The sequence below is a fragment of the Falco biarmicus genome, chromosome 14 (assembly GCF_023638135.1).
Source record: "Falco biarmicus isolate bFalBia1 chromosome 14, bFalBia1.pri, whole genome shotgun sequence".
In the NCBI taxonomy this organism is placed as follows: domain Eukaryota; kingdom Metazoa; phylum Chordata; class Aves; order Falconiformes; family Falconidae; genus Falco; species Falco biarmicus.
The window spans coordinates 21,667,842-21,693,277 of NC_079301.1; the positions used below are offsets into that span (position 1 = coordinate 21,667,842).

General features: G+C 42.3%; 1 protein-coding gene across 2 annotated transcripts in view; it reads right to left on the reverse strand.

Annotated features, from left to right (window-relative positions):
* The window catches only part of LOC130158601 (vascular endothelial growth factor receptor kdr-like), a 141,977-nt gene that overhangs the window by 22,112 nt on the left and 94,429 nt on the right, over positions 1-25,436 (reverse strand). The window contains exons 13-24 of one of the 2 annotated variants that reach the window (XM_056359320.1): positions 21,605-21,898; positions 19,333-19,479; positions 17,540-17,665; positions 17,322-17,428; positions 15,957-16,092; positions 14,544-14,648; positions 12,011-12,124; positions 8,603-8,691; positions 7,160-7,325; positions 6,511-6,608; positions 5,433-5,555; positions 5,213-5,324 (exon numbers count right to left, since the gene is read on the reverse strand). In XM_056359320.1, coding sequence (XP_056215295.1) covers positions 5,213-5,324; positions 5,433-5,555; positions 6,511-6,608; positions 7,160-7,325; positions 8,603-8,691; positions 12,011-12,124; positions 14,544-14,648; positions 15,957-16,092; positions 17,322-17,428; positions 17,540-17,665; positions 19,333-19,479; positions 21,605-21,898 — 1,617 coding nt within the window. Of the gene's footprint in view, positions 1-5,212; positions 5,325-5,432; positions 5,556-6,510; positions 6,609-7,159; positions 7,326-8,602; positions 8,692-12,010; positions 12,128-14,543; positions 14,649-15,956; positions 16,093-17,321; positions 17,429-17,539; positions 17,666-19,332; positions 19,480-21,604; positions 21,899-25,436 lie in introns of both variants that reach the window. The other variant, XM_056359319.1, reaches the window with a different exon arrangement.

Below are 25,436 nucleotides of genomic sequence, written 5' to 3' on the forward strand. Positions count from 1 at the left end.
TACACATTTTGTTTGGAAATCTGTTACAGATTCGCTCTGTCTCTTTAGAGATTTCAATCATGCTGTCCCATAAATCCATGCATTTATGATACAACCAGGACCACTCCAAGGTGAAATATGGCAGAAGAGAAATAAAATTGTCTTAGTTTGAGACTTCAAATGACCTCTTGGTCAGTAGTAGAAAAGTTCCAGCTCATTCAATTTGTTACATACTGTTTGCCGAATTGTTCATCTGCTAGTATCCTGTGCTATGTGACTACACATGAAGGAAGCCCTGCTCATCATTCACTGCCTTAGAATCTCTGGCCTCACTGGCCCCTGTGAGTAAGTGCAGAGAAGCTGTAAGCCTCTGGCTCCTGTGGAAAGCCCTGAGAACCCTGCAGTTCAAGCTCAGGTGTGGAATTATAGTCCTCCCCTCCTGGTTCACCGATGTAGTATTGTATATGTATTATGCAGTCCTGTAGGTAAAATTTCCTTGAAAAATGATCTTCCAAGTTTTTAGCTTTGTTTTCTTTTCTTCGTGTGTGTTCACTGCTGCTTATTTGCAGGGCCACTCTAGTTGGTGTGAAACCTGGGAGGACAGTTCATGGCAACTGTAATCGCTTTTGAGAGGTAGAGTTCTGTAAAAGGACTGGAACTAATACATTGCACAGAAGTTGGCCTAGCAGTTTTCAAAATGAAGGAGTGAGACTTGTTTCACTTTCCTATGTAAATGGTTATCTTCAGAGAAATGACTAGTATAAATATATATATATATATATATATAATATGCTCTTCAACTAATGAGCAAGTGGGGGCTTTTCAGAGGTTATGATCTTAATTGTATGGGATCTGCACTTTGTGATGCACCATAAATAAGGAGAGCAAATATATAATATGAGAAAGTGCTCTGACATCTGAGTAATCCAGGCCTCATAGGTAAAAAATTCAAGAGCTGTCTACAATGAAGTTTGAAAGGTTACTGAACCTGTTGTGGATAGACCTAAAAGATCCGTACGCTTTCCTCCCCTCTCAGCAAAGGCTTCACATGCAGTGCAACCCTTGTCTTTCACATTTTAGCATCCTAGAGGCTGGATGGTGAATTTGGAAAAAAATTTAATCAAGTCTTAACATAGGGGATTGAATGGAATCTGCATCTGTATCCAGCCCTCAAGGAATATTATGATTTACTGCCTAAAACATTCCTGCCTATTTCCTGCATTTTTTTTCCCCCATTTGGAAATGCCATCATGTGCTGTGCACTTGGGGGCACAACAAGCACAGCAGAAATCTTTTGGATAAAAGCAGTGAAGAAGGTGCCAAAATATGGCTGTTTCCAGAATTATTCTATACTGAGAATCTGACCCCTTAATCTGCAAAACTATGCACTGGGGAGCAAAGATCCTGGCAGCTTCCTAAGAGGGCATCTCAACACAGCAGATAGGCTCTGATGACATTTAGAGCTCAGGGGTGCTTAGCCACAGCACATTTGAATTCCCTTGACGTGCAAGTATCAGATCATAGTATTAAGAGTGTTTCCTGGAGTTATATAGCTTGGAAATAGCCAGTAGCATCATTTCTGCTTTATATCTTGATTTTCCTCCCATGTCTTTGGCCTGCCATTGTGATCATAATAACCCGGTAATTAAATGCTCAGCTCACGTGGCAACACCCAACAGCCAAAGATCTCAAAATAGGCCTCTCTCAGCTCACAAGATCTCTCTGAATAAACAGATGGATAGAAACTATAGTGTCACTTTCCCACAGTTACACTGTGACAAAAGGGTAAGGCTAGGAGCAGGCTCTGGGGGCACTGACTGCTGTCCAAGCTTCTTAACGGCTGTCTGTGTAGATCTCCTGAACTCTCACTAGCTTGTCTTTTCATCTGTGGGGTTTTATCTGTGCAAACCTTTACAAGGTACTGAGGCATCATAAGTACATCTGTGTATTGCCCAGCTGATCCCATAACTATTTAACAGTGGCGCGGCCTCTCAAGAGGAGTGAGCATAAACCCCACCTGATCTAGTTAGCTCTAGGTGGTCAATGTACTGGGGCAACACTGAAAACACCACCCCTCACTAGAGAAGAGATGGACTGCATGGCTTTTTCATTCATTTCTGACTGCATTCTGTGATTGTTGTGCCACCGTGGCCAACGGATCTCCATAAGGAGGAGCTGAATGGAGTCATGCCATTGATGAGCTGCTGTTTTACACTGACCATCCTGATGCGCAAAAGAAACCCCTCAGTTTGCTGAGTATCACTGGCTAGATCTGGCTCATGAGCACAGCAGAGGTTATTGGTAAAAATCAGTCTTGCAAGTAATACTGATTGTGACTGAGGCCTTGAAGGCAGCATGGTACAATTGAGTGAGGAGGGATGGAGAATTCCACTTGAGCTCATAATCTGAGTTACCTTTCTTTGATTACATCATTGATCATATCAGCTGTAATATGTTGGTGAGAGCAAGTACAGGGAGGGCAAAGAAGAATAATTTTTGGCAAGATCTTTTGGTAGTTTGTATTTTGACCAGTGCAGGCCTCCTACCAGCTGGAGGCAGCTCAGACCATAAAAGCCCAGAACTCTTCCTTTTCCACCTCCACTCAGCATTGTACTTCATCTGGACTATGTGATAAGCCTAATAACTTGGACTGGGATGCTGGGACAGCTCAGGAGAAATGTAGGCTGAAACATATGGCGTAAGGTCTACACATGATGTTTTCCTTAGGGGAAATCTCTTCCAAAATGCTCAAAGATGTGGCATGCATTGGGTAAGGTAGCACTCTTTTGATCTTGGTTTTATTTTAGTAGGATAATAAGATGCTGATGTTATACTACCAGGCAGTTCTTGTTTACATAATTATCTTTGATTGCTTTTTGAACAGTGCACATTTAAATTCCAGGAGACACCGACATTCTGTGATGCGGCATGTAAGTGATTTCAAGATTTATTAAACATTGCTGGCATTACCTGACACGAGGTGTGCTTACTCCATTTAAATAATGCAATGCTCAATGCAAATTCAGCCCCAAATGAAAATTAACAAGTCCCGATTTCCTTGTGTATCACCAAAATGGATCCAGCTGTCAGCCTTTCTGGGGGAAGCCTATCATTCAGCTTCTGACCCTGAAAGGACCCATGTCCAGACTAAACTGTGCATTTTACTAATCAGTGTTTTTTCCTTTTTTAAAGAGGGTGCTAAGTCTGTGGGACCCAGTAAAAAGCAGCAGTTGTAAATGGGAGCCAAAACATACCCTGTAGCAGCGACAAATAACTTCCATCCCTTGGCTCTCAATGATCTGTAAAACTTTTATATAAGAGAATTCAATCAGTGACACAAATCCTTAATTAAATATTTATCGTGTGAGCTGTAGATGTGAGTAGTGCCAAACCACAGACATGCCTGGATGATCTGTATGAAAAACCCTCTTAGAGAAAATGACTGCTTTTGAATCTGTGCCACAGATTGAAGAAAGTAGTTTGTGATCTACGTCATAACGAGGGCAGAGGCTGCTCTACAGATGGCAGCCCTTGCAGTAATTCAGTAGATTCCTCTGAATTCAGAAGAGGACAGTCTATTGTTCCAAGTAAGCACCTTCATTAAGAAAAGAGGCTATCTAAAATTAAAAGAAATCAGGTAAATTATTTTTTAAAATAGTTAAAAATAGAGATGAATTTCAGTGACTATATTTTAAATTTTATTAATCTTCAGTATTAGAGGCCAAATGACCTGAAGTTCACATCTGTTAAACTCTGTCAGGACCTTTGGGAATGATATAAACACTTTGCCATCTGCAGTGGTCCTGGCCATTCATCAGTATTCAGTTCATTTGGTTCCTTGGAGATGCCCAGTGGAGACACTGTCCCCTCTGAGTGCGTCTCTGCATGCTAATGGGAATACATCTGCTTGACTAATCTATTAGAACTGGGGCATTGCGGGTCTTTCTGTGGCATTTCAAAACACATGCAGCAGGTGAGGCTGTTACAGAGCTATGAAAGTATTACACCAAAATAACAAAACTCTAAATAAATAAGGCTGAACTCTGGAGAAAGCAATAACTGCCATTTGTTTTAACCATCTGAGTGTGAACTTTCTGTTTTGTGTGCTGATATGAACAAGAGAAATCAGGCTGTGACCTTTGCAGCCAGCCCTAAACAAAGATTAGGATAGAAGCAGCTCCAGACTTTGCATCCAGATCTGGACTTGGCATCTTCAGCCTGATTGTTAATTTCAACTGATCCACGAACCAAAGATAGTAGGAGATTACAGAGTTTACTTTAAAATTCAGCAGCTTAAGTTGACAATGGTTCTTGTACTCTTTTGTCTGCAAATGCTGATTAAAAAGCCAGAGCTGACATTCCTAAATTCCCTCAGGAAAACAAAACTTGCGACTCTGCAAGGAGAATTTGAGGCGGCAAAGTCTAACTGTCTGTAAGACTGCTTGTCTAGATTTCAGGGGTTTATCTGCTGGACAGTAACCAGATCTCAGTGAGGCTGAGGTTTCTAGCAGCACCGTAAGATGAAATCTATAGTACTTAAGGAAAACCATTACTAGTCTTTCAAAAATGTTGTGGCTTGCAAATGATATGGCCAGAAGAGTAAGCATTCTACCTGTTTGCTGCTGAAATTACTTACACAGCCTAGCACTGGTTCTCCTATCAACGTGGTGGCAGCTGCTGCCAAGACATTTTCCTTACTTAGAAAATCTTACTTAGATTTTGTGGGGAAGATAACCAAGCTGGGGTAAAATGTCATGTGGGCAAGCTCCCTGGTGTTCCATGGGCTGCCACTAGCAACATCAGACCACTGTGTCAACAGCAGTGAAAACCTCTGTGACCTTTGAGCTCTGTGGTTTCCTGAAGCAGACTGCTGAGCGGAAAATATGGTTTGACAAGGAAACTTCTTTATTGCTCTCAAAGAAATATTTCACTGACGAGCAGCAGAGGCTTGCATTATCTCTGTGCTCTGTTGGTTTTGGTTATTACAAATGTTAGGCCCATGGTTCTGGATTTTATTTTGTTCCCCCCTCTTCAATGTTCAGTGTTTTCATGTATTTTGCCAGGTTGAGTTCTCTTTGACTTCACTCCAGTGACTATTTTATACCTGATCTGCACTGTGCACTTTTACTAACTGAAACAGAAAGATGGCACCATGTTATCACTTTTTGTTAAAAGATTTTCTTAGCAATAGAGCCATAAATTAGGGGAAAAAAGGCTTGTAAACCTTTCTTACCTAGGGAAAATATTTCCCATAGCAGCACTCCGAAAGACCATACGTCACTCTGTGTTGTGTAAATTTTGTCGAAAATAGCTTCTGGAGCCATCCATTTGAGTGGAAGTCTTGCCTAAGAATGCAAAAGACACAAGATGTTGACAGAACTGTTGTTACTGACTTGCCGAAGCCCTAGGGGAATAAAAACTGGAGATCAGCATTTCAAGTTTCTTCCACTTACATCTCCTTTCCGTACATAGTCAGGGTCTTTATAAATATCCCTGGCTAGTCCAAAGTCACAGATCTTAACCACGTTGTTCTCTGAAAGAAGGATGTTCCTTGCTGCCAAATCCCGATGAATGCACTGTGAAGGAATGAGGAGAAGCAAGATTATAGGGTTCGCCTGGACAACAAGCCCCTGCTAGAGCTGAAATCATGAGACCTTCTTTGGAAATGGAAAGATCAATGAACTTCTGTTTAGAGCAGGTTAGAAAGGGAAACTGTGTGTGGGAATCTGCCGCAAATGTACTGTCATATGCAAAAGAGAAAATAGCTCAGGGAACAAGCCAAGTATTACAGTTTTCTGATTTTTCTATGTGAAATAACGGTCACAGTTATGTTGAAATGAAGGGAGTGCCATTTTCCAGGCAATTGTTCCTGGGAAATTTGGGAGACGTCAAAAATCAGCAGCTGTTACAATTGCAAATGCAGTCGAGTGTGCGTGTGAGACGGGAGTAACAGTGCTCATGGTTTTTGTGTGTGCTACCATGGTAGCTATGTGGTAAGTGCAAGCTCTGTTCTGGGTATACTCTGGCATGTGTATTACATTCAATTTACTTGAAAAGTGGACGTTCCACAGGCTACAAACATACGGTTTTTTTAATCCAAAAGAGGTGCTAACTTTGCTGATAGTCTTCAACCTTGCTGACAAGCCAAATAAATAGCTGGATACTCCCTCTTTATTTTTCAGTAGTACTTTTGTTGACTGTACCAGAAGGATCTTTCTCTATGAGAAGTCTTTTCTACATTTAGTTATGAGACAGTTCTGTGAATTGTCTTAGAATTGGACTGTATTCACTCCTTCTATCTATCATCTTACAGATGCCAGTCCTTGTAGCCAATAACATGATGGATGATATTTCTTCACAACTCCTTCAGTGCTACTTATTGCTTAACCACCAGAGCTAATGGAGCTCTGACACTTTAATATAAGAGCACAAAGCAGATTACTCAGGCTCAAAAGTGTATTTGGATTTCTTCATATCAGATACTCATGATTCTGTGAAAGAAATTCAGCCCTGAGGTTTTAATGAGCTCACTTTTCGGGAGGCGAGAAACTCCATGCCTTTTGCCACTTGGAAGCTATAGCAAATCAGATCCTCCAAAGTCAGGGGCCGCTTGTACAGGTCCTCAGCATCTAGGAGAGATCAGAGACATGGCAAAACACTAGAGCAGCAGCTCCAAACTTTTTTGGCACTGGTGCCACTTGCACAGTGATGATCCCAGCCCTGCATCTGAGTTTTGTTACATGAGTTCTCTACTAGGATTACATCTTTGGTTTAGGAACCATTGACCTAGAAGCAGAAGATGAGGTGATTAAAGAAGTTCCATCCAACATTAATCATGTCAGTTAGCTACGGGGAAAACAACATCTGGGGAGAAAAGTGAGGGAAACTATTTTAGTGAGCGAGTGACTAGACTGGGAACAGACTGACCCCGCAAATCTCCAGGTAAAATATTGCTATTACCCCTCTTCTACAACAGGAGCAGCTTTTATATGCATACGTTATTACAAATCTCTTTTTGTGTAAAATTGGAGTGAGGCACAGGCAAGAGAAAGAATTTGCAATTTCAAGAGCAAGTCAAGCTATGTAAGGGCTTGTAAAGTATGTGACAGCGTGTGTGGCATTAGCCAAGTAACGGAAATCTTTACAATAAAAGATCTGGGATTAGGTAGGTTTCTTTTACCTTCTTCATCATCTTCTGAATCACTGTAACTCTTATCTTCAATAAATCCTGAGCTGGCAGAGCTTCCTGTGCTGGCTACACTCTCAAGTCGCCTCTTGATGAGTTCGGTCAAATCACTGTTGGACTCATCCAGACTTTTCTCTGCTTGGTCAGAGTTTTCCTGGGACTAGAAATGGTATAAAACTGATTTTTAGCTTTGGATGATGCAATTCCTGGGGATTCAAAATACGTAACAAGTATCATATGGAGAAAGCATCCTCTGAAGATGAGCTGAAAACATGTTGGAACATGATGTTCCCTGAGTAGCGGAACTAATGAAGCCTGTTTTCCTACTTATTAATACAGAACCTTCCATTTTACTGATAAGAAAATTCCACCATAAAAGTTAGCTGGAAGCTGGCTGGGTGAGACTGAGAGATGAGCAGAGATACTGTAATTCTGTACCTCTTGCTTTCCTAGGAAACCATGCTAAAATCACTGTTCAAGGTATGTGCAGTCACCCTGTCCTGGGGAGTGAGACATAACCAGTCCCTGCAATTCACGGAAACAAGGGTGAGAAAAGAAACGCTGAGTGACTGTACCAGGAAAATCTCCTTCTCTTACACAAAGTACCTTATTTACTTTTGTGTCTGTACACAATAGTACTAGTAGTAGTAGTAGCAGTAGTGGTAGTAGTAGTAATAATAATGATAACAAAAATACACCCCACCCCACCCCGAATTATCTGGGGAAGTTAGATCAGAGAGCCCTTTCAATGCTGTATTTTCGCAATGAGGGATAGTTCTGCCCTCTCCTCATCGCTGCTTCTGGCCTCCTGTGTCTTCCCCCATATGCTAGCCCAGTCTGTGCTAGCACAAATGTTTGTGTGGATGCAGACAACTGTTTGGAAACCAAACCCATTTGGTTAGGTTTAATGCAGACCGTGCTCATGATCCAGTTCGCTGCATACAGCACAGACTTTTAGGTTGGCAGAGGGGAAAGGAAAACACGGAAGATGGGGTTGAGCAGATGACGGAAGGGTGGGCTGCTTTCGGTAGCTGGGGAGGGTGGGCCTAGAAACAAAAGTCCCCAAACTGGGTTTGTATTTTGCAAGGGTTCACCTTCTCCTAGTTCAATTAATACCATTTTTTTACTACTGCTTTGTTACCCCCCTTGAGCTGCGTAGTATATCGCAAGTAATTCCCTCTCTCTCTCAAACGCTCTCGAGCACTTGGGTATCTGCAACTAATTCTTTAGTAGGTGGTAGAAAAGAAGAGGTTGAGAGTGAGATCCTGCAGGGGAAAAAGTTTCCGTTTCTTGCTCATACAAATCGAAATGCGGTGAGAAAATACAGCGCCTATATAAATACCAAACTGTCTCAGTGCCAATGCAGAAAAAAATCCAACTTGTGGTCAGTGGCTAATTCTCCACCTTGCAACTATGAGAAGCCTGTCATTTTTTTACCTTGTATGCAATGAAATCTCCTCGTTTTCCTCTTAGATAGTTGGACAAATTTCCATATTTGCAATATTCTACTATGACCATTAAAGGACCTAAAAAGACAGTGAAAGTCAAATGAGTTTTGAAGCACTGCAAAGCACTTAATACTAACTTATCTTCACAAATCCTCTTCAAAATAAATAAATGCTGTCATTCCTCTTACACAGATAAGGAAACTGGGAAACAGAGAAGTGACATTCCAGAAGCACACAATCAGTAGTGGTTATGGAGAGAAGGGAATACTGATTCTTAGTTTTCCCCATTAGATGGCAAAGGTATTTATTCCTTATTTATAAACAAAAGAAAATCGAGAATGATAAATAAGGATATAAAATCCGATATGCTGTTAAGGTTATTTTACCCTATAATAGATCAATAGCATGGAACAGTCTTCATTTTTCTTTGCTGCCTTCAGAACTGTTTTTTTTTTAGGTGGAGCTGATGCCACCAGAGGTCATAAAAGTATGCAGAACCATAGACAGATCTAAATCAAAAGTTTCAGAAATACTTAGTGTGAAGTTTTTGAAAGCCTGGAAAGTCCTATCAATTTCTTCCTTTCTTATTTCTGTGCAAACTACTGTAGAGTTCAGTGCAGTAATAGCATAATACAATTATGCATATTTTTAAGATCTGCTTGAAAATGCTTTTATGTTTCAGTGTGAGCTATTAGGAAAATGAAGAGCTACATCCTCTTTACCTTTAGTGTAATCACTGCTTTTTGTAACCATCAAAAGTAAGATAAAGTGAAATCACGGGACTAGAATGCATATAAACATGTATTATTAGCAATCCTAAGCAACCAGACTTTCATGTCCAGAAACCTTTCTCTGTCTAGAAGGTGCATAGTTGAGACTTAGGAGTCTGAACTTCAAAGGAAAAGTGCTGAGAGCTGCACTTGGCTGTTCGGGGAGGAGGCAGCTCTAAGCAGCGCTTCTAGCTGGTGTATCAGAAGCGGGGACACAGACCTGTCCTGCAGTCTGTCCCCAGGGTGCACTCTGATGCGTACAGTATTGACTGACAATTGGCCCATTAAAAGGGAGATGGTGAATTCTAGCAATAATAACCAACAGCTTGATAATAACAACATTGCATATTTCTGCCAGGCTCTTTATTTGTACAAGCCCTACAGCACTGCTAGATTGACCTTTGGGCTGTTCAGGACTTCCAGTCCTTGTTGACTGCAGCTGTACCATGTTCAGCACCTGAGAACACTGTGCCAGTGATGGCAAAAACACAACCGGCCCCAGATCAGAGCTGTCAGTGGTGCGCCGAGCACACAACATTGCTCTTGGGCTTAAAGGCAGCAGTGCTGGGACCGGCAGTGAGCAAGAGAGCTCTGGGGTCCATTGTTCTGAAGAACCTCCAGTGGAATGTCCCTCATGGATGCCCTGAGGAAATGCAGGTTGCAGTACAGCTTTAAAGCTCCAGTTAGTGATTTATTCACAGTTTTGAAATGCTTCCTAGACATGGCCTCTCCGTATTTCATTTTCTTATTGTAAAGCATATACTATGCATTAGTTCTAACTGCTTAACATCAGACACTCAGTCAAGGTGTAAAATTTGTTGTTTGTTATATTGTTAAAATAATATATGTGCATATTTAATATCAGTCTTCATCAGGAGTACCGTTTCATGGTTACATAAAACCTAACAAGGAAGGAGAAAGCACTGTGTACTGGAATGGCATTTTAATAGCAACTTTTATCCTGGTGTCTGTCTTGAGAGCTCAAGGCTATTTTTCTTTAGTCTGCAGTTGCATTGCTCAAAGGTAAACAAACTGGCGCCTGCCCAGAGGCTCCTCAGTGCCCTGCAAAGCCATGCTGCACCGCTCTGCTCAGGCCACTGCTCCCCGGAGTCATCAGTGGTTTTCCTAGGTGGCTAGAATGTAAGAGGGCTACCTCTTCACCCAGGAGGGCAATCAGGATGAAGGAGGCTGGAGAACAGGAAACTGAGGGACTCCCAAGAGAAAAATTTCCTCAGAAACTGGACACTCACAGTATTTGATCAGTTACTGAGATGTGTCTTAGTATGCAGCTGGAACTCTGTGGCTGAATTAGTGCTTTGGTTAAAGACTATTGACATCTTGGCAATGCTGCTGTTTTAAGCACCTGTTTGTATTAAGCACCCTTACTGACTTGACAGGAGAGGAGAATCACCAGCGTTCATAATGTTACTTCCCCTGTGCTCACAGCACCAAGCAAAGGCTACTCACTTACACATCTGAATCTTAAAACCCTCCAGCTAAAACTGGTCATCCTGGTCATCCTGCCATGCAAGCTTTTGGGGTCTGCAGTGCTACAACAATTCCTGCAAGTTCCCCGTTCAAGGCTCCCAGATTACAGCAGTATCTGTGGTTGCTGGTTGCAGACTGCTCCTTGAGGAACTGGGACTGTCTTGCTGGAGGGAAGATTTCTTTCCTGGCATCCTACCAAATCTACCTCACTGAAGTTTTCTTTTTTCCCCTATGACTGGACAACTACAAGTTACTTGGGAAAACAATAGCTTTGAAGTCTCAGATGACAACAGATGTGTGCACGATCTCTCTTGCTTTTTCCCCTTGTTTAATTTTACTTTGGTGTTTTTGTCCTCAGCTTTCCTAAATCTGTCCTTTGGGGATTGTTTTAAAGGTTCACTGTAAGCATTAAGGAGACATCTTCGAGAGTTGTTACCCTGAAGTTAAAGCACAGTGTAGGAAGAGACAAGGATGCTTTGTATGGCAGTAAGGGAAGGGATGTTTTAGTGACAAAGGTCTAAGATTTATGGAGTCCTTTGTTTAAGTCTGCACTTTGCAGCAGATTCTTTGTGTGACGTACAGGCAGTAGTGTCAGCTCAGCTCCTTGAAGGTCCATGCTGTTGCTCCGTTCAGCTTTGGAGTGCCTCAGGCTTCCTGTGTGCTACCCAAAAAATGCCTGCACTTGCCCAGCAAGAGTGAGGTGCTGGGGAAAGAAGGAGGCCTCAAGAAGCTAAGTGCTCAGCATGGTGCATTATTCTGATAAGGCAGGGAAGAAAAGGGAGGTGCACCTTTGAAATGATCAGTAGTGCCTCTGTGGAGGAACTGGGCACCTAATTGCAGTTAAGGATCCTGCCTCCCTTCAGTCCATAATCCCTTTTCTAAACAAGCTGACAAAGGCTAGAGAAAAAGAAAATAGAGAAGTGACACTACTGGCTGGGAGAAGACGGTTCAGAAACCGTTGACGAGATGTGGCCATATTCTGCAGTAGCAGAGGCTCTCCTGTGACCAGAGAGGTAGAAATATTTGTGCTTGCATTAACTGCACGTGCATGAGACTTGGGCTCCGCCACAGATACATCCAAGCACATTGTATCTGAAAAGTGTTTCTTCTTTGCTCCTTATTTACTGAGGACTTCTCACCTCCAGCTTTGGTGCAGGCTCCCAGCAGGTTGACCACATTCAGATGATGTCCTATATGGATGAGGATCTTCAGTTCAGACATTAAAGCCTTGCATTCATTAGTAGTTGCACATTCTGCTTAAGATAAACAGGAAAAGAATCATCTTTACACAACAGGATATTTTTAACAAGACACAGCAAGATCCTGTTTATACTTGGAAACAAAACCAACCCAGGTTACTTGCAGTATCTTTGCTTTTCAGACTCTTAAACAGATAATAATTCATCTGTTTCATTGTCTGTTGACCTTTATGAAGTGGAATAGCACTTTATCTTTTGGGTGACTCTTCCTTTCTCTAGCATGGGTTATGGAGGGTTACTGTCCTGCAGCAGAACCCTCCCCCCAAATCAGATACCAGAGAGCCGTTGCAAGGAATGAATTTTGCAAGCTTGGCAAAGGAACAACCAACCACTCCAAGCAACAACAGCACACACAAGAGCGTGTTCCTCCATCTAGAATGATGATGTGCAGTTTAGTAGTACTTCTTTACTATACCTCAGAATATATTTTTTCACAACTCTCCACTGCAGGCGATGGAGGAATCCAACACATCTGTAGGTTGGGTCCCAAAATGTACTGGAGAAGGTACAGCATTACTAAATATCAGCCCTGTGAGATCTCATTGACCCAAGAAATACATTTCCCACCAAAGCAAAAGGGGCCATATTTGTGTGTGAACCATGAACTTGACACTTGCTGAAGCAGCGGCTAGCCAGTTATACTGTAGTTTCATTCTCTTTTGCTGCCAAAGCTAAGGAAGGCACTCTCAGACCATAACAATGTTCAGATGCTGGCATGTTTCTTCTGCCTTCTTTCCAAAACTTTCATGATGTATTTTAACAAAAGAGACTTTGTCCTGTTTCCCCTCTTTCCTTTTGCATCATGTAAGATTTAAATATAAATAAATGGTTATGAAACAGATCGTTTGGTTTGACAAATGTAACCTCTTTATCTGTTTGTAGACTTCTCCATAAACAAATCTTTCACCAAATTGTGTTATAAAGAAGGAGTTGTTACAACTCCAAGATTTCTTCAGTCAACAGTGTTTGCAGACGGGTGTGTACATGAGTGGTATTACCCCTGATTTAGGCAAGCATGAGCTGGAACACATGCCTGGCAAAATCTAAACAGAACAGCCTCAGAAGTGTTTCAGATAATCTTGCACACTAAGTTTTAGACTTGAACCCAGAACTGATACCAGCCTGCTTCATGGAAATGACAGATAATGCTAGAATTACAGAAATGCAGACATCTCCAGAGCCTTTTTTTGTTTGTTTGTTTGTTTGTTTTGTTTTTTTCCTGAATGGATTGACTCATACTAGAGAATCTGCTTTATTCAGGAAAGTGATGAATTATGGGCACATTAGTTGGGGAGGGACAGGTTAGAGCAGGAGGCTGTTGCCTCCACTGAGGGAGGAGGATGTAAAATGATGGAGGAACTGTCAAATAGTTGGCTGAATATGTGCAGGCAAGGTAGAGCTGACATGAGGATCAGTTGGGAAGCACAGCGTGGAAGTGAATGAAAACCCAGAGCTATCCAGGGTAATAAGTTTTGGATGGAGAAGGGAGCATGTCTGGATCAGGGGCTCCTAGGATATTTCAGGGATCTGGAGACGGGCATGGAACAGAAGAAACAACAGCAAGAGAGATGATCTGAAGAGATACTGACTAATGCAGAGAAGGGAGACCAGATTTGGAGGAGGTCCAGACAGGTGATAAACTGATGTTCTTGAAATTTCAGAGAGATGGGAAGCAGCAGAGCATCAAGAGAGGCAGCTAGCAACAGAAGCCAAATGCTGTGATAGAAGTTCCTGAATCATGGCATTGCAGAGGTTAATACTGTCATGCAGCAGCAATGCAAAGCAATGTGGGCTATGAAAAGCCATCCAGTGAGCATGATTGCACCTTTGCAAAAATCCTAAGTGAACAGTCAAAAACCTCCAACCCAAGTAGTCAATGTACTGGCTGTTGCCTTTGCTCACAAGCTGTCTGCAGAGGCTTTGTATGTAAATATAATATGAAAGAATAGTCTCCAAGTTCCCCCCTTCCCCACCACTGAATGGTAAAAGCTTTCCTTAATTTCAATAATTGCAAGCAAGTTGTCTCTAATTCACTCCCTTGGCATTGCTTTTTTTTTCAGCCCCTTGAACTGTTCTACATCTGGAAGGGCTGTGATCGAAGGCTTATATCCAATTTCAGACTATCTAATGTAATTACATTCTGTAATCTGTTTCCCTCCTAACCCCACAGACCTGGAAGCTGCTGTTTTCCTCCTCTAGGAATACAAGACTTAATCAGCAGCACAGCATGGAGCCCGCTTGTCATTTCCTACACGTTAACATCCACTGTATAATGACTAATTGCTCCCATATGACAAACCCACTCCCTTCTGAACACAATGAACTTGGGACTTGTTTGGAGCTGAGAACTGGAAACCTCATTGCCCACAGGTTCCCTGAGGAGTCTTGTTGAGAATCTCAGAGGGATATGTACCTTTAAGCATTTTTACGGCAACTGTTTTGCAGGTTGAAGATTTATCAATGCCAAAAGCAGACGCCTCCACCACCTTCCCAAAAGCACCATGACCCAGTGTTTTACCTAGAGAAGCAAGAGTCAAGAATGAGCCAAAAGGGGACTTACGACAGTCTGCATCAGACAGGAGGGAAACATGCGTTCTCAGCTGTGCAAGGAATACAAGACTCCAGTGCTCAGGCACAACGTAGACGTAGACCGATAGTCAATAGAAGCCTGTATCACATATTTGCAGCATAGGGATATAAACAGTGTGATTTATATCCATATGACTTTAATGCAATACAGTATGTGACAGAACAGAGTAGAATAAATAAATCTGCATTCAGCTGAAGGCAGGGCTGAATACATATATATGGCTTAAGGGTAAAAAAATTACGTATAGTTGTCCTGAAGCCCAGGAAAGTCAGAGTTTGACTTAAACATAGACTTGTGGAACCCTGATCTCTCATGAATCACAGTCATGGAGATAGCCAGCAAAGGCACTCAGGCACTCAGAACCCCTTAACCCTTCAGTTATTGACATTTATTTGATGTAAAAGCTATACTAAATGGAATTTAAGATGATAATTTTCCCTTTCATTTGAATTTTCATGCCTGTGTGCTCTGAGGGCTCAGACCTACAGTGCAGCAGAGTACGCTAGGCATCATGGTCCGGCTTTTTGGTTCTGCTAGTTTGACCCTATGTCCCACTATCATCTCATTTTTTATTATTTTTGTCTGTTTTCCTCCTTCTTCCATGTTTTCCAGCTAAAGCACCAAGAGCACACACAGATATATTCCCTACACTCATTATTGAACACGGATGTTACTGTTTCTTTATACAAACACAACCTGTTTTTTACTTTTTCTTGCTCCATCATCCAGTGAGCTGAGCTGTTGAATGAAATTTGGTTCATTCTTTCATGATAGCTCTTTACAACTTAAACCCAAGTTCAAGTGATTGATAAGGAATTGATTATTTGATGAATTGATAGATGTCTTCAAAATAAAATTCACTGAGACTGTCACCTTTCAGATTGTCTTCTCTTTCTCTTTTCCTCTATGGGTATGAAACCATACTTCTGGCAGGGACAGTACCTGGAGGTGCCTTTCTTCCCTGTTGAGAGTTTGGCTTCACTTCTCCAAGAAGGAAAAAGAGACGATAGCTATTTTAGAGAGAGACAACGTCTTTGCTTTTCTTACCAAATCCCTTGTTTCACCCCTTGTTAAGGATGATCCTGAATTCTGTGACTCACTGCCAGCTCTCCCCAAGCGTGGTAGTACACTGGCACTACCTGGTAGGCTGCTTCTTGGGTTATACAACAGATCTAGTGAAACTGAGGAGCATTAGAAATTACCATTCTTTACAGTACTAATACCCAAACCACTCACCCAGCCGCAGTCTGTCTCTTGGGAACTCCCATTTACTGCTGTCATAGGGGAGACGGTCACACTGCTCATCAAGAGGCATTTCCTCTGGATCCATTATAATTGACAGGTATCCTGTTTTAATATCTGTGGCATCGGGCTAAAAACAGGGTGTGGAGAAATTATTCACAATATTTACCCTGCAATTCTAATGGGAAAGAGCTGTCATCTGCAAGACTGAGTGCTGCCTGGGGAGTTCCCTGAATTCCAGACTTAGCTCTGAAATTTATTCTGCACCATGAATGCATCACTTCAGCTTCCTGCCTCTCTTTTTTTTTTTATATCTGAGAAATAAATGTTTTTGTATGCCTGCCACTCATGGGTGTTGGGAAGTGTCACTGATTAATGTTGGTAAACACTCTGAGGACACAAAATCAATCACTGCCCACTACCTGTATCTGCTAAAGGAAATCAGTGCTTTTCTAGGGGAACTCCATGACCTGCACTTCCCGGGGCGCTATGGATTGTTTTGGCATTTTCATAGTGTTTTGTTTTGCAGTCTTGATTCTCCATAGTTATTTACTTCACGGCTATTGCTTATTACAATTTAAAATTGATTGAAGGCTGGTCAAAACTGCTATTTCTAATGCTGCTAACTGAGAAATTGTGATTTGGTGGGTCCTGTGAGCAGACTTGCATGGGTGTAAAATGTAATAGGAAATTCACTGTTGTCCACAACTCTTAAATTGAGGCCAAGTACGAAAACATGCATTTAATCACTGTATTTGCAGGATGAGGGGAAATTTTACTCAAGTTTTGGGGTTCAGCACTGGGACTGTAGTTTGGTGAGCAGGGAGCTGTGGTTGCCTTTCTGTTTGCTGTTTGTTGTAGGAAAACGAGTCCTAAATTCCTTGGAACTTTACTGAAACTTTGCTTAAAAAGTCACACAAAGGAGGTGAAAGAATAGTAAGACTTGGAGACAAAATAAGCTGTGTGGTTTGAGCTTATTTCTAGAGCAAACATCCTAGGATCTTTCTTAAAACAGGGCCCCCCTTTTAATACCTATATTTCAGAGAAAAATGCTGAAATCAAGCCCTCATTTTAGAGGGGTTTAGGATTTTTCAGTTTCCTAATCTTGCAAGCCAGTTTGACTCATAAAGAGGGGGGAGCCTGATTTTATTGTACTATGGAAGCGGGTAGAAATCTCACAAGTGCAAGTGATCTCCTAAGAAGTCAGGGTACTATCACTAGAAAACTTGGACTGAATTTTTATAGGAACATTTTGCATTTTTTCTACCATCTGCCCCAAACATTCAGCCCTAAACTCTGATGCAATGGATGAGCTGGGCCCATTTCCGTACCCTCCGTGCGATATGGAAGCTTTCTTACTTTTCTCAGTTTCCGAATGAACAGGGTCAGAAGAAGCCAGAAGAGAGTAGCAGCTAGGCCAGTGCAGACCAAAATGATAACTTCAATGTTGGATTTCTCCTCAGAACCTGTAGGTTAAATGTACAACCAAATTTTATATGTAGCCAAAGTCCATGACTGAAGAATAGCTCTCCTCAGTCCAACACAATATATGCATTTCGCCTTAGCTTGGACCTCACCTTGGATTTTAATGAAGGCTGACGTGCTGTCTTGGCCCATGTCGTTGGACGCCTTGCATTCATAGAGCCCTTCATCATCCTTTTTCACTCGCTCAATGACCAGGGTATTATTTTCCATGGAAATTCCTGTTGTAAGGCATTTTGGTTAGTGTTATCACAGTAACCTACCTGGCTACAAATACTTTTAGGAGACAGAGAACTGAAAGTCAGCTCCCATCCATGCAGGTTTGGTACACGCTGTTGTTGGGAGGCTTTTTAAAACGCTGCTCTTCATTGTGGTCTGGCAACAGCCTTTCTCTGACTTTTTTTTTTTCTTCAATACCTGTGTAAATTGCTTGGGGATCTTTTAAGCAACAGCAAATGTGGCTATTAATTTATTATGAGCAGGCAGCGCCTGAGAAAACTATGGAAGTTGGTGAAGTGATGGGAAGATAAGTTTTCTGTTAGCAATAAGGTACACTGGAAAAACAGGGAACTCAGTGAAATTATTGGAGAAAGCTGATGTCTCAGAGGCTGTGGGAAGTGATGGGAGTTCTAACATGTGGAACATGCAAATCATGCTATGCACATCCCTGTAAAAATCACTGCATGGAGCAACCCTGGATTCACAGGCACCACTAGTGGTGGAGTGGGAAGAGAGGTTGCTTAGATGTGACCTATGTGAGGCTTTTCTGCATTTCATTTTCCTGATTAATTTTCCGCAATTAATTTTTCCTCATTTTTGTGGCACAAAACTGAGATCTCCTCTGTTTCACTAAGGAAATGTTGGGGCAGAAATAGGGAAACAGGTCAGGCTTTGAATCCAAAAGGGAAGGACATTGTGAGTTTCTGGGTGTTCTGCCTATGAATCGTATTATTGTTAACAAGAGTACTGCACAGAACTTGCCATGCACTGTGCTGAAATATTTACCCTGAGGTGTTTTTTCCAAATATTTTATTTATGTTTCCATTGGTTGGATGAGTTATATGCTTGTCCCTCTAGAATTATTTATAGAATTTCAGTAGCTATAAAGGGTTTCTCTCAGAACAGTCTGATCTGAATTATGGATGATCCTAGATTTCCTACCTAGTCCAAGATGCAAAATTAAAGTCACAGGACCAGCTACTGACATGGGATTCTGCATGGTTTACAGGAGATGTCAGGATAGAGTGCTGAGAAGGAATTCCAGGCTCAGGAAAGGGAGCCCATGCTCCCTGCCTGTGGTAGCACTGCACCCGTACTGCTCTGTACCAGCGCTGAGAGCACGTTCTCATTACTGTGTTGTGGGGGATAAAAGAAGGATGTGTGATATGCCATGGCATGCCCTGGACCTGACTGGGAGGTGACTGCCCACAATTTGCTGCAGTATTTTCTGACCTGGCCCCAAGGATATCTGGCACTCCAGGCCTGTGTTTTCAGACACAGCGAATAAGCAGGTACACTCGCTGTCTCAGCTCTGTACACAGCCGCTGTCTCCCCCAAGCAGAGGGACCAGCAGCATGCTGTACCCCGTCATTTGCTGACGCGGTGCTAATGCTGACTCTGCAGACACCAACGCTGCACCTGTGGAAGGCAATCTGCGTGGGTTGCAACCACTTGGCAGCTTTGACCTCCAAGTCCAAGCTGGAGATTACTGCAGTGGTCTAATATATTTGGGGATTTGTGTGTGTGTTCCCTGGGGTAGCGTCTACCATCCTGGCTCAGCCGTGCTTGCAGTAGCCGTGGAGCTGTAGGTCCTACACGTGAAGCTGCCAGTCTGTCATCCTGCATCTCGGACAATACCGCCGCGCGCTTGGGAAGCAAGTGCACTCACCTGACGCTGCTGAAATGGGGTAGCCATTCTTCCTCCACGTAATCTGAGGTTCTGGTGTTCCATTGACCTTGCACTCCAGAATGATCTTGCCACTGATGTTAACCTCCAGATCGGTGAGGTTTTGTATCACATACGGTGCTGCCTTTGCTACAGTCACAAAAGAAAACAGTAAACATTAAAATTTCAGAAGGTACCTCCCTCGGCTCTGCCATCTCCTCTCCTTTGGCCTCTCCGGGCTGGAAGTGGTAAAGATTTGGTTGGTGAGTGGTAGCAAAAATCCCCTAAAAGATTATGGGAGGAGTGGGTGAGTTTATTTGGTTTATTTTCAAACTGACTCAGCTTAGATTTGGGTTCAGCTTGAACCTCCTTGAGTTTCTCAACCGCTGAAGAAAACAGAGGACTGTGAGTAGGTAGAGCAAATACCAAATGAATACAAAAAAAGAAAGAAGGAGGGAAAGAGGAACCAGTTCTAAGGATTTTGTGTCCTCTATCATGAGTGCAGTTACCTACCTCCTTCAAAGCATGTTAACCTCCACTTTCTGTTCATTTTTCAGGAAAGCAATGAATAAAATCACAAAGCATAGCTTAAAAAATACATAAAACCTGCAATGAGGACAGTAGCTGATGGGTGTCAGTACATTTAAAAGACCTTGTCTGCATAGGGGAAGGAGGGCTGGTTTGGAGGGGCATTTCCATGCATGTTCTCCAGAAGAATTGCATTGCTGACATGTGCCAGACAAATAACAGACCCCAGTAATTCTAGAAGAATGGGATCAAGGTTCCAGTTCTCCCATGGATGTATTCCCAGTTTAGCTGTGTTTTTCCCATAGCCATCATGTGTAGGTGTCTGTGTAGGTGGAAATTTGACTAAGTGAATAAAAATATCTGCCAGGGGAGAGAAAAGTGAATTGCCTGAATGCAGAGGGAGCCCAGTGCAGATGATGCTGACAGGTGGCTCCGGTGCCGCTGTGGGGACAAGCCAAACCACTAGAACTCTCTAATACCAGGGTGAGATTTTTTCGCATCCTCCGCACTTCAGGAAGAGGCAGGTGCTCATGCCATTTCTTAAAATAAATCACCTCCCACTCAGGTATCAGAGCGGTGCTAGCCACAGCTGTGGCGTGGGCGAGCATTTTCTCCTTGTGTGCGTGCCTGCATGGCTTGGGAAGGGACTGTGCGAGTGGTGTGGGCTGCACGGGGTAGGAGGCTGCATGGGCAGTGTGCTCATTCACTTAAAACAAGGATGAAGCCAGCACTGCACAGCCTGGTTTGTACCTAAGTGACAAGTGCTGGTGGCAGCATAGCTGTCCCTTCAGCGTTTCATTAGCCATTAATGTAAGTGAAGAAGCCAATTTGAAAATCACTGTCTAGTTCAGCTTCTGAACGACTCTGCCTTCTGCACCCCGGCTTGTGCCTCTTTATTTCAGTTCTGCTCCAGTTCTGTGCTTTGGGTATTTGCTCACCATAGGAAGGTAGCTAATAACTTTGCCTGTTCCAGCAGCACTTTTTCTTCTGAGAAGGCTTAGAGCCGATCACTCTTCTTTGCTCTGAAGCAGAAGAAACTTCACTGATTTTCAGTGAGTTTCTGCCAGAAGAAGTGTCCTGGCCTTTATATTTATATAGTCAAAGAAACCAGGCTTCAGGATCTGTAGTGTTATGATTTTTACAAAAATAAAAGAACTGGGGGGTTGGGTATAAGTAAGGAAATACTGTATTACAATGAAGTGCATCCCACTTACCCAGAATAAATGGTACATGTCACTCGATTATACACTTGACCAGTGACATTTGTGATTACATCTGCTGGGTGCAAATCTATTTAGGTATCCGTATCATCCTGGCAGCTGTAAGCGCGTGGAATCTTCTACCAAAGTCACACAGATCTGAGGTGACAGTCCCAAATGATGGAGTTGTGCTGTTAGTAACATGGTGGGTGATGCCTTTTCTCCTCAGTCAGCACCATATCTGCACCCAGCATCGAGTTAGGAAGGTAAAATGCATCTGAAATCACTTTTATGTGTAAGGCAAATATTTTATACAAAACCAGCAGTGGCGGAATGAGTAATACGTATGGCTAGGTGTCAATCCACATAAAGTAATGCAATAAAAAACCCAAAGCAGAGCACACAGTCTGTATTAGGACAGCCCCTAAGAAATGCTGGGCACCTTCTGCTTTGAAGAGTTTCAAAGGGAGCAGCCGATGTGCAGCATTTCTGCTCCTGCAGCAGAATGATAGCACGTCCCACTGCCATTTTCTGTTGGCAGGACCTACCTCTGACGAGGAGCTGAGTGTGCTGTTCTAGCATGTCGGTGCTGTTGTGCCTGTTCTGGGCTCTGCACTTGTAGAGGCCACTCTGTTCCTTTGAGACGCTAGTGATGACCAGTGTCAGAGAAACAGAGTAGGTGTCAGTTTTCTCGATCACGTAGTCACTGAGAGCCACCTCTGAGGAGGGGTAGTGCCAGGCCAGGTGGCTGTAGATGTACTTGGAGGCCCGGCAGGTCAGCCGGACATCATTCCCCACAATGGCTGTGACTTGTGGGTCTGTCTGCAACCCAAAAGGCACGTCTAGGGGGAAGAGAAAACATGTTTACGATTAAGTACACTGTGAAGATCTTTGGCTGCCTTGATGCAACTTGATGGTCAAATTTCACAGCCCAGCTATAAAGGAACGAGCCAATTTTAATGAGACCCGCATCTGCATGTGCAAACAGGCATTGGTGCTTGTGGATTAGGGGAATGAATGTACCTCTCGCATCCCAGTGCTCACCTGTGGTAGTCTAGCCCCCAGTATTCTAATCATTACATTGTCAAGTAATGAATTGAAAGTTTATAAATAGAAGTAGTTAATAGACTAAGAGACTTTAATCAAGAGAGATTTCTATCCAGGTAGACAAATGGGTTCGTGAGCTCTTCTTTTTCTATCTGCAATCAGTGCTTAAAAGTATAATTGCATAAGAATAAAGAAATGTATTCCCATTTCTCAGAAGTAACCCTCCCTTTCTTCACCACTGAACAACCTTCCCAATTCTCTCTTATTTCAACAATGCTAATATTTATTTTCATCACATGTACCTTGGTGGGTATTTATTTGATCACTGAATGGATTAACTGATCTAATGATGTATAAGTCCTTGAGGGCTTTATATTTAGCAGATAAATACTTTGAAGCATAAGTCCAATCTATCCACAAAAGAGTAAGCTGTTTCTTGCCATATTTTCAGTAACTTTTCATTCCAGAAAAAAAAAATAAACCAATTTTACTGAAGTGGCAAAGTGAATCCATTTGAAGACAAGAAAAAATGGTTCTAAGTAGAACACCAGAGTGTGGCCTACAGACACATTCCTATTACTGCATTAGCTGCCAGACACCTACAATTAAATTGTGTCTGAAAGACATTCTTTCCCCTTTTTATTCTGTTATTTTCAGTGATCTGTCCACCCAGCAGACCTGAATGTAGGTGCATCAATAACTGCAGTGACCTGGAGCTATTCTTCTGTCTGTTAGGTCAGGTTTTTCAAGCAGCTGAGAGTTATGAGGAACCTCTTACAAATTTTACCAGAAGGAGTACGGGTTTGGGACACTTTGGGAGGACTTGCTCTGGATTACCTTCTGAACATGACCAGTGTTTGCAATAAATCTGACAGATCATTGTTTCAATTCCAAGCTGTTAGGAAGATGCTTTCTCAAGCTAGGATGAAATGGATGGTACTTTGAGAAGGACAGAAGTTAAAGGGGAACAAGTATTCATTGCATTTGCAATCTGACAAATTCCATATGGGAGCTGGAATTTGGCTGGGGCTCATACTGCAAACTCTTGCAAAAAAGTTCTGCTGAAGCTATAGTTGAGCATAAATAGTGAGGCTGTTGAAATAACCAATCTGCCTTATAATAAACCATATATTATATAAAATACAAAGCCCTGAAGGAGCTTTCAGATATGATTAAAAGTCTCTGTTCTTCACAAGTCATCTGGAATAGAACCAATAAGCTTTGCTCCACCGTTTTTAAAGGCTGGCACCAGAAATGTTTTAGAAAAGATCCAAAAAGAGAAGAGACCCCTCAGGCCACAGCTGTGTAAATTATTATTTTTCTTTTCTTTCCTTTTCATGAAATTTCAGTTTACTTTATGCAGTGTTTTGCTAGACTCAGTTGCTATCTTTCTTGCTTAGTGCTAGCTGTATGCTGAAACGGACTTGTTTAATGCATTCATTCTTCACATCTGATGTCCTATGGTTTGAACATGTCAAGATGATGCTTAGCAAAAAGGGGCAAAAGTCTGAGGCCAGCACAGCTTCTCTAAACAGGAAGAATTAAGGTCTAGTGAGACACTGGGATGTGGCATGAGCAGCATCTCTCCTGAATCTGTCAAACCAAGACAGGGAAAATGTGCCCTCTTATCTTGTCTTTCAGTTTCTCTTCTAAGCATTTGCTATTTGTTCCAGCAATAGTCATAGTACTAGGGTAGATGGGTTTTCATCAGAGTCGTTAGACTCAGTTCTTTATTAAGCTCAATAGTCTGGGAGACCTCCTGAGGTCCCCACCACCCTGAATTATCCTGTGATCCTTAGTGCTGGCTCTCAGTGAAAGTACAAAGGCGTTTCAGGTAAAGTGATGAGGTAGGAATTTGATCCCATTACCTGGGGTAAAAAGAGTGAACCACTGTGGATTTGCAGGGCGGGCCAAGCCTTGGCCTTAAGTGGTTAGGCTGGCAGCCCCGTTTGCCCTTGCTTCTGCCTCTCAGGAAGCCTTTTCTTCAGGAGAATTTCTTCCTACAACTTGCAGCCCTGTTTGTTTTGCAGGGTGAGTTTTCCTGCATGGCCCTGGGAGGAAACCCACCCTGGGAGAAGGCATTGGCCTGTGTGTGGCAGTGGCAGCATGGGCTGGCGTGGCCAGAGAACTCTGACACTGTGGTGCAAATTCCCCATGGATTTGATGTGTTAATTTCCAAGCCCTCAATTGCAAAGGATGTTTGATAGTTTTGCCTTGCTGCTGGACTTCACTGGTGCAGGGTTTTTCCTACCAGTTTAACATTCTGGGAGCAGAGGGCTGGCTTGTTTTTCTTACAATTTCTTCTACTGACATTTTTTATTTAGCATTTTGAATATTTTTAGCTGGAACCTGTGCTATTCTCTTCCATCTTGTTAGTCTTTCAAGAAGCTCTTTCAGCTCCAATAGAATATTCATTGATTTCATTACAGTGGAAGGAAAAAGAGAGGAAAAAAAAAAGTCTCTCTTGCTCTCCTCTCTCTTTTCTCTTCCTACCTGGATTATCTGGGGAGCAACTGCAGCTTTGGGAGCACATTATAAGTCAGTTCATATCTTAGACTACTTTGCTTACACAATCCTGAACCTGAGCAGTGATTAACTTCCTCTCTCTGAACAGATACAGTGTCTTATAAGACTCCTAATAAGTTGGCTAAAAGAATGCACCATGGGGCCTTTTCTCTTTTATCAGCAGTCACCAAACATTTGTCTTTCATATTGTATTACAGTGTGGTAGCCGTGAATTTCACTCTTGACTGTGCGGGATTCCATGGCAAAATAGGGAAATAAGCCATTGGGGGAAGGTAAAAAGTCAGCATAAATCAAAAGAAAGTCTGGCTCCATTTGTATTTACAAGGAATTAATTGTTTTTAATTTCCTGTACTTTGCACAATAATCTGTGTAATTCAAAACTCCTGCTCTTTCCCAGATTCCATCCCTGTGCCTGTCAGGGTCGGGGGGGTTGCCATCAGGCATATGCATGTAGGGAGAGTGAGAAAAAGAAAGGGTGAGCCCTACTATCTGAAACAGCACAGAGCTTTTCATAAATCCTGTAAACATGTCAGAAATAAGCAAATTGAGAGTGGCGAGCAGTTGCAGAACAGCCCAGTTCATACATTGTTCTAGTATCTGATAGCAGATTTTTATCTCATGTCTGAAATATAATATTTTCTTTCTGGTAGAAATCTTTAACTCCATTTTTATGAGTTGTTTTTGCAATTGGATAAGCCCTTGAAAAAGGGCTTTTGTTATTATTTGTTATCATAATTCATTTATATTCCAAGAACATTCAGTGGTTTCATATGGGTGGGAACCCATTTTGTTGTATGTGGTATGATC